At 40.3% G+C, this 9,836-nt stretch overlaps 1 protein-coding gene across 2 annotated transcripts in view; it reads left to right on the top strand.

Annotated features, from left to right (window-relative positions):
- The window catches only part of LOC146796136 (GTPase IMAP family member 8-like), a 132,550-nt gene extending 126,799 nt beyond the window's left edge, over positions 1 to 5,751 (top strand). For both annotated transcript variants that reach the window (XM_085628522.1, XM_085628523.1), the window contains exon 6: positions 1,072 to 5,751. In XM_085628522.1, coding sequence (XP_085484648.1) covers positions 1,072 to 1,541 — 470 coding nt within the window. In that variant the 3' untranslated portion in view covers positions 1,542 to 5,751. The remainder of the gene's footprint in view (positions 1 to 1,071) is intronic.
- Positions 5,752 to 9,836: the final 4,085 nt, after the last annotated feature.

The following is a 9,836-nucleotide window of genomic DNA, read 5'->3' on the forward strand; positions in this document are numbered from 1 at the left end:
GTTCTGTGACACAAAGCAACACTGCACCAAAGTTGCTGCGCTGCCTTGTATCATAGGGAGAGAGAACAAATGTGGCATATCTACTAAGATATTGTGCATTTTTTCTTACCCCCAGGGCTTGCGTTTTTTTGACAGCCATGTGCCAGTGCACACGCCCTTTTGCTATAGGGCAAAGTGGGTGTATTTCTCTTGGCATCTGATTTTTTTGGAAGGCAACCCTTCCAGTAAAAACACTTTGCTTTCAGGCATTTCTCATTTTGTATGTGTGCAGTGCACATGCAAAGCTGGAGAAACTAGGAGAAATAAAAACATGTCTCCTGGTTACACCTGCTGCAAGAAGGTGTAAGGATATGGAACAAATCCCTGTCTATTAATGTTAGTCGATAGAGATTTGCATTAAGACCCATGGGTGGTTGCATGGAAGTGTCTTTGCTCCACCCATTATACTTCCCCAAACCAAGAACTAGTGCAAATCAGTGAACAGCAGAACTTTCTGTTACTTTGAGAAATCCTGATTTGTGTTAAATAGTACATCCCACTCTAATACTGTGCACCAGGTTTGCATCACAAATTGATGCAAACCTGGTGCAAAGCTTTAGTGAATCTGGGCTGAAATTTGAGTTCATCTGTCGTGGTTGGTTAACTCTAAAAGATGCTTTTATAAAAATAGGTGTAGAAAGGGTAAACACACACAGTCAATCATTTTGTGTTTGGAAGTAATTTATCTGGGAAGATGCTGCAAATTTATTACATTGTTCACGTTGAGATATAAAAACGAGCAAGCCGATTTCATAGTTTCCATCAATAATAAAAAAATACTTTGCAATATACAATTTTTCATAACGCTTTCACATAACCAGAAGAAAACAATAGGAATGATGTAAAGGGTCAGTTGTGATTTATGCACACTTTTTCTTTTTATGGATTGAATTGTGTTATAGTGTTTCTCATTTGCTAGAAAACCATGTATGTTTCATTGGACACACATAACGTGATTTGTATGTCTTGTCATTTGATTATTTTTCTTTGAACTGTGTTTATTCTTATATTTGCACTACTTTTCCATATTAGGTCACAGAATAAATGGAGACTCTGGCCTACAGCAGTTTCCAGTGGGCAAAAATAAATCTGGTAAAAGTGAACCTGGAATTATCATCCCTGGGAAACATAGTTTTAACTCTACAGTCAGCTCATCATCAGGTGATAAGATCCCTAGAGAAGAGACAGTGAAAGTGATTCAAGAAATGAAAAAAATGAATATCCATGAAGATGAAACTGGTGAAAACATAGGTTGCAATACAATTCTACTGCCTAAGGAAGAAGGAACACTTCCTATAAAGAAACAACCAAGCAAACATGCCCCTGGATCAACCAGAATGAAATCGAATCAAGGAGAGGATCGAGTCAGTGATTATGCCCTAGAAACATCTCATGATAATGAAATGACCAGTGTAACAAGGATCCTCAATGTTTGCCAATGTTTTTCATGTGATTGGTTGCCGAAGTGGGGATGTTTTTCAAAATCCCAGTCCAAGCGTTAGTTATGAATGTTCATATGACATAAAGTTATAGGTGGGCAACCGGAATTTCAATGATGTTTTTCACCGAGGAGTTCTGAGTGACATCAAATAGTCAACAATGGCTCACCAAAATGTTCTGCGCCTGCTTTGAAGTTATACGAGGGAACACAGGAGTGATGGGAGAGTCATACATAACATGACACGTTCTCTCTGTCGTAAAACAAAATGACCTCCTTGCACCTGTCCTACATGCTATATATGGCCACATTGCTTCCTTGGAGTTCTGCGAGATATCATAGACAACTCAAGCTGCAATCTTGTATTATTTGATGTCACTCGAAGCCCATCAGTGAAAAACATACTGGTATCCACTGTTATCCATCTGTAATTTGTATGTTAACCACTACTGCTATGTCATAGCAGTAAATTACTATATTTAAAATCTGAAATTTATGCTAGTGGGAATCAACGAAAGTCATGCACAACAAACATTAATACTATTTCTAATGCAAGTGGTGTTTTCCTGTGTAAGTTTGCAGGGTCATAGCAAATGTGGAGAATGATAGCATGTATTGGCTAAAAACATGCATTTTTATACTTTTCTGCATAAAAGTCTGCTAACTATTTACTCTATTTGGTGACTTACAAATGAGTTAGATGTTTCTGTATGTGGGCTTTCACCTACAGTTTGCAAGCTGGATATTGGTCAAACTCTAGTGTGCTGCCTGCCAAGCTTCCCTGTTTTTTCCAGTATGTGCGCCCTTACTTAAAATTAGTTTTTCCTTCCACAAACATTTCCTGAGCTATCCTATGGCAATGCATCCTATCATACTGGCAGACCATCACAGGGGTTGGTCTACAAGCTACTTCTCTGGCTTCTGGGCACTTATTTCGAGACTGGAAAAATCCAGCCAGAAAGAATATCACCTTCTCTGTTATCTCAACTGTCTTTGGGATACAAATATTAATTTTTACAAAATTTGAAGACTAAAATAGCACTCCCACAATATGTGAGGGTTAAGTACCCTACTGATACAGGTTATCAGTTCACGTTCAGGTCATATATGCCTGTCCTATTGCCAAAAACATGAAAAACAAAAGGAATTTCCTCAATTCCTTCAGGTGGTTTAAGATATCACGTGAAAAATCCAGGACCCTTTGGATATTAGATGTTGTTCATCTTTCCTTTATTGATGCAGAGTGGTACAACATTGAGCCCGACACTCGTATCCTCGAGGAAACACCGTTGAAATATAGGCAGTGAGTGCAATCTTATCACGGAGTGAGCACGTCACTATCACCTATCTGCGCATTGAAGGAAATAACTATTTTATACGTATTCCTCACTTGGAAATACGACAGCTTATTACTTCTATTGGATGTTGTGATCACATGTACAATATCTATACTTGGGATTCTCAATTTAAGAATTACAGAGCTGGATATACCATCAACTACCGTATTGAATTTATTGCCTTGAAAAAGTCTTTTGTAAAGACGAAACACGTGTCGGCTGGTCCGTGTATTTGGAGTTTACCACTCTGCATCAATAAAGGAAAGATGAACAACATCTAATATCCAAAGGGTCCTGGATTTTTCACGTGATATCTTAAACCACCTGAAGGAATTGAGGAAATTCCTTTTGTTTTTCATGTTTTTGGCAATAGGACAGGCATATATGACCTGAACGTGAACTGATAACCTGTATCAGTAGGGTACTTAACCCTCACATATTGTGGGAGTGCTATTTTAGTCTTCAAATTTTGTAAAAATTAATATTTGTATGTCTTGTACATATGGATGATGTCCCCAGGTAGTGGACATTAACTGAAGCCTTGAGCACCCCACCATTACAATTTCCTTTCTTATATTGTTAACGCCTCAAATTGATTTATATTAGCGACTACTCATATGCAGTTTGGTGTGCCGTTCTTCCCTATGTTTAGGGACGCTACTACCTATTTTCTAATTGTATGTCTTTGGGATACATCAAAAGGACCATGCCAAGATGCAGACAACCAAGGTCAATTCTGCCTCATCACGGGTCTGAGATTATCCCAAGCATTTGAGTGTCAATTTCGCTTTTCAACGTAAAATAAATGTACAGGTTCAATGGGGTCTAAACAGGTTCTGGACCCAGTACTCAATGCCCAACCTACAGAAATTTTGTATGACTCTGGTTCACCAAGTATGGCCATACCTGTCATACTACCCATGTATTTGCTTCTGTGAAGATCTTGCATCAATAGGTTCACCAGTAACGTAGTGGGTCGCACTCAGTGGAGGGGAAAGATGGGCCTCCTCTTTAAATGAGAGTAGCCTGGTGTATGTGGGGGCTGTTAATTACACTCCGGGGACCCGTTATGGAGGAGAGAAGTTAACAGAGATCACAGATTGAACATTGAGAATCCCCTGACATTGAGAAATTACTGGGAGAATGTGTAACTGTAGGTCTGATTCCACCAGTAGTTCTTCATTCTTCCCTGGAGATTCCCTGGAGGTTCTGTAAGCTTAAAGTAACTTTGTGGGTCTCATAATTACAAGCTTGAATGTAGCTTTGCCGCTTCGTCTTTTAGCACAATTTATTGGTGTCATTTTCACATACCTCTCAGCTTCCTTACACCATATTTTAAGTGGCATGGTCATAAAAAGTCAATTGGCGAGACTTTGAATCTAAGCTGTCTCATCAAGAGACCATTGTTCGATGCTACTTGGTCATATATAAAAAAAATTAAATAATGATTGGGTAAGAAAGGATCTTATCTGTAGTGTGGCAGATGGGTACTCTTTCACAAACAAGACTGATATATCGTCCGCCTTATTACAAGTGGGTTATATTCAGATGCACTTCTGATAAGGCAGACTGGGTATCCAGATTGTGATGGAGTACATGTCCGGCAAACACTAAATCAGGCTCTAAGCCAGGATTCATGAACGCGAGTATCCTGAGGAGATTTTAACTATTAATGTATGTAAGAAGCTCACCTCAATTTCCAATTATTCAATTTTGATTTGAAAGAGTATTAAAAAGAAATCTTTGTCTTTGTGTATAAAATGTTTGAGGCTGAAACAAATTGACAATTTAAGATAGAATGTAATAGTATTCTCAAGATAGTATTGTATATAAAGTGGATTTCTGAAAACAGACTTTAATATCTTAAGGTGGACCAGCCAAGTTGCAGCATTCCAAAACTTGCTCCCTATGGTGCGAAAGAGTTTGCACAATCCATGTGACCAGGCTGGTTTTTTAACATTCATTAAGTTCATAAACCCAGCAATTCATCAACAATTGAATGCGCGGATACTACTTTTTCAATCTCTTTTAATTTAATTGTCAAACTTCTTGAAACGTGTAACACATCCGGCCTCATTCACAAAGGTAAACTCGCAGTTTTGTGTAAATTTATGATTATTTGCTATTCACAATTGTATTTTACCAGTAGAATCTTTATGACTGCGGAGTCTCTGCAAACACAAACATAGGACAGTCCTATATTTGTTTGTGCGGAGACTTCACAGTCGTAAATATAGTACAAGGAAAATACATTTGTGAATAGTAAATAATTGTAAACTTACACAAAAGTACAAGTTTTCCTTTATGAATAAGGCCCCTTTGTTTAGAGTGTAATTGTTAGAACAGTTTGTCGATTGGTAAAAAATTAAATTGCTGCAGCTCATACTCTAATATTGACGTTTATGAGTGATGGTTGCAGAGTAGATGATCACTGACATCCTTTTTTTAACAACATCCTGCATAACATTTTTCCTAATTTGACAATAACTGCCTCTTGCACAGGAATGGCATGTCATTGAGCCTGAATATAGTAACATTGAGTCTGTAAATATTTTTACCAGCAATGAGGAGGTGCTTGAATGGATTCATTTTCTCTAGACACCTTATTTATAATCTGTAAGGCCAAACAGTCTTGAACTGTACATTGACATTCACTCGTGTACACAGCATACTAAGCAGGGATAAGCAATTTAACTTACATACATTCAATAAAAGGTTACACAACAAAGATACATCAGGTCTCAAATTAGGGCTATTTAAGGGTGGCAATAGGAAAACTGATAAGAGTAACTGCATGCATATTATTACCTTTAATCCACATATCCTACAGCGAAGAGTACAATTTGGAAGAATGTGATATTTTAAAGCTTGATCTGATGTTTGAAAAGATTGTTTAAAGAAAACCCAATATTTCAATAAAATAAATATTCAAAAGTACCTGGTGAACATGGACCCATCTGAAAAATGAGCACCCAGACCCTCTTAAACGTTTGTTTTCTTTTATTGATGGATCTTCTTGAAATAGCCTTCCGTCTTATCTTTCCCAATCTGTTTGTTCTGTTAGCCACACAATATGTGGACTTGCACTCCCTGCACAAGAGTGCAAACACTTTGTGGTGCAGATCTGATTGTTCCTGTTCCTTGACGAAGACCTCAGCACACTTGGAAATTTTTCACCTTCAGCATGCACTCTCTCCTTCTGCCACCTTGAATACTCCTTCTCAAGCTTCGGTATCTAATGTCACCACCTGGTTCACATGCAAAGGAGTTGTGCTCTCCTGTACCCCTTTTGAGCCTCTAGCTACACAATTTGCATGTGCCCAGGCATTCATTGTTCCTCTTTTTCACGGGAAACAGCCTTTACAACAAGGTTTTTACCTTGTGGTGCCTTTACCATGCATTTATTTAGCACGTATATTTTTACCACATGCATGCCTTTACAGCGCATGCCTTTACTACACATTTAAGGTAAGTTGGGGTGTGGGGGTTTCCCCCAATGAATACATTGTTTATATGTATGAAAACAATGTGTGGTTATGACATGCATTGTAAAAGCATATTCGTGGTAAAAACATGTGTGGTAAAAAATGCATGGTAAAGGCATACGATGTATTTACCTACATTGTACTGTCATACATCCCTGGCCAGCAGGATATGTGGAAAACTCCCAAACATCGGACTTTCTATTCACCTGGCAGTTTCTCCAAGACACAGCACAACTTCTTTGTCCTCTTTTGCAGCAGCAGAGGATAGTCCAGGAAGCTCTCCCTATTCAGATTATTCAATTCTGGGACACCAAGTGCCAGTCATAAGGAACAGCAACGGTCCAGGTCTCTTACTTGTCTCAAATCGATCAATCTGCCTCCTGTTGCCAAGGAAAGGCACTTCTCCATGTGGTAGATGAATACTTTGCTGGGAACTAGATAGGAAGTGCATGGAAGTCCTGCCCTCAATGCTAGGTGTATTGGGTTCACAGGAATATAGGGGTTTACATTGCATGCTTTTACAACGCATGCGATTACAACATGGTCATTACAGCAACTGCATGGTTACATCACACTACCATTACAAAGCAAGTTGTTACAACGACTTGCTGTAGGAGGCACGCTGGACTTAGGAATAGTATCATTTACTATTCCAACACCAGTGTGTGCAACAGTAGGAAAGGTGTTGGAATAGTAAATTATACTATTCCTTAGTTTAGAGCGTCCCCTACAGCAAGTCGTTGTAACGACTTGCATTGAAATGGTACTGCGATTTAACAAAGCAGTTGTTGTAACGACCATGTTGTAATCGCATGCGTTGTAACGCATGCAATGTGATGGCTGTTTTCCGGTTCACAGTCATATGAGAGAGACAACTGGCACATCACATCTAAATTAATGTTGAGTTCAGTATGAACACCTCCTGAAAATTGAATGTGGTGCTAGGGCGAATACAAGTAAGTAATTTTATGCATGGAAGTTAAGTTTTTTAACTGTTTGCAAAAGAGTCAGTGGTCCGAAGGCTATTTGTAAGGCAGCAGATTCTGCATGCCCAAAATACCATAGTTTACAGTCAACTAGACCACCGACCCCGACAGGAACAGGTCCAATAAATCTGTGACCCATAATCATTGGTCTCTGAACTATGATCATGGACAATAAAAGGTAGCTGCATGCCGGTCAATATAGTCTGTGGTGTCCTCTTCAAGACTACAGTCTTAGGACGGTCAACATGGTGCCCATAGCCTGCAGCTTTGGTAGCAGGAGTCCAAGCCATGTTGGGTCTCTTTCTGTAGTTCAGGATTTCAGTACTGAGACTGGGGTTTGCAGTCTTTTTTCTTTTGGATTTTTACAAATTATTTGTGATTTATGGTAGGACCCTTGAAGATTTCCACCCACTTAGACCTCTGGATCACTCTGCTCCCTTTTCTGGCCTCTACAAAATTTTACAAAGTGTGGGGACATATTTTGTCTTGTGGCTAGCCAATCAGATTATTCAATGCCATAGTCTCTGTTTTGCATCTAGGGACCCAAAATGGACTCCAAAAAAGCTCTCCAGTCCAATGCACTATTGCATATTGGTTTTGGGTGAATATTACACAGGAGGTGACAGTACCTGTGTAGTGATTGTGCACTAGAAACATATTAAGGGTCCGCAGTATTTTGTACAGATCTGTGATACAGCACCAAAGAGATTAGCAAATCAGAGAACTTTGGACCCGGTCTGCTTGATATTTGATGCCCACTTGTCATATCTGCCTGATACCAGAGATTCCAACATTAAGCTTAATTTGCAAGTAACCTGACAATTCATTATCCATTAACCAATGGCAAAGTTATTGGAACGTAAACATTTTTTTACCACCTCATCTAACTGTGCTTTCCTTGATAAATCTGGATGAAACTTAATATATGATGAGTAAATTGAATATGGTAAGGGCCTGCAAAAGTCCGTACATAACAGTGATATGGCACCAAAGTTATTAGCTAATCATAGATTTTTGCTCCCTTCCAATCTGAAACTTGACATGCCAACATAAGCTAAACATGCAAAAAATATTCCTACTTTCATGCTAGTGTGTGAAACAGTATCTTTTTTTTTCTTTATCCTCATATGACCACTGTAGCTATAGCAATCACTCGACCTGGTTCACCTCTGGTGCATATAACTTGGTGGTTCCACTCTCAGCTGATGTTCCTTACAGGGCAAAAAGAACTATTGATGGACAGAATGCAGAACAATGTCATACATTCACCCCAATACAGAGATCTGGGCCTAAATCCATTGTTTTTTTACTCACCATGCCATTCCAGTTTGGATCCAGCCATATGCAAATCAGTCTTGACCCTGTGCCTCATGGGAACAGTCCAGCCCGAACTGCCAGGCCAGGTCCTCCCTGGACTGGAAACAAGCATCCTAGGACCGGTTTCGGGGTTTCAGCCCTCTTCAGCCAGGATAGCTTGATTCCAGTGGCATGGAGAGCACGGGACTCACGTCTTAGCATACCCATCCCACTCGGGGTGACAAATGCAAAAAGAACTATTGATGGACAGAATGCAGAACAATGTCATACATTCACCCCAGTACAGAGATCTGGGCCTAAATCCATCGGTTTTTTGCTCACCATGCCATTCCAGTTTGGACCCAGCCATATGCAAATCAGTCTTGACCCTGTGCCCAATGGGAACAGTCCAGCCCGAACTGCCAGGCAAGGTCCTCCCTGGACTGGAAACAAGCATCCTAGGTCCGGTTTCGGGGTTTCACCCCTCTTCAGCCAGGATAGCTTGATTCCAGTGGCATGGAGAGCACGGGACTCACGTCTGAGCATACCCGTCCCACTCGGGGTGACAAATGCAAAAAGAACTATTGATGGACAGAATGCAGAACAATGTCATACATTCACCCCAGTACAGAGATCTGGGCCTAAATCCATCGTTTTTTTGCTCACCATGCCATTCCAGTTTGGACCCAGCCATATGCAAATCAGTCTTGACCCTGTGCCCAATGGGAACAGTCCAGCCCGAACTGCCAGGCCATTGCTTTGTTCGCCCTAAGTTGGCAGGGTATGCCCAGACGTGGGTCACTTGCTCACTTTGCCAGTGGATTCAAGATAGCCTGGCTGATGAGGGTTATAAATCCGAAACCGGTCCCAGGATGCTTGTTTCCTGTCCAGGCAAGACATGGCTTGGCAGTTCAGGCTGGACTGTTACTATGAGGCACAGGGTCAGACTGATTTGCATATGGCCATGTCTGAACTATTACCCACTATGAGATCCTTCCAGCATGAGACTCCATCCTCTTTTAGTGGTTGAGCTAGAGCGTCCAAAAGACACTCTGGTGTACCAGGAGAATCCCACACTGGGGCCAAATCACAATAATAAGAAAGTCCCAAGCAATCTCGACAGTCCGACCATACTTTGGCCGCAATACATAACGTCTTCAGGCGGACTTCTAAAAAACATTTAGGAGATCCAAATTTGTACATGAATCCTAGCTCCACTACACCTCATAGCAGATCTTTAAACATGCTGCCTATC

This window comes from Triturus cristatus, chromosome 10, assembly GCF_964204655.1.
Source record: "Triturus cristatus chromosome 10, aTriCri1.1, whole genome shotgun sequence".
NCBI lineage: Eukaryota > Metazoa > Chordata > Amphibia > Caudata > Salamandridae > Triturus > Triturus cristatus.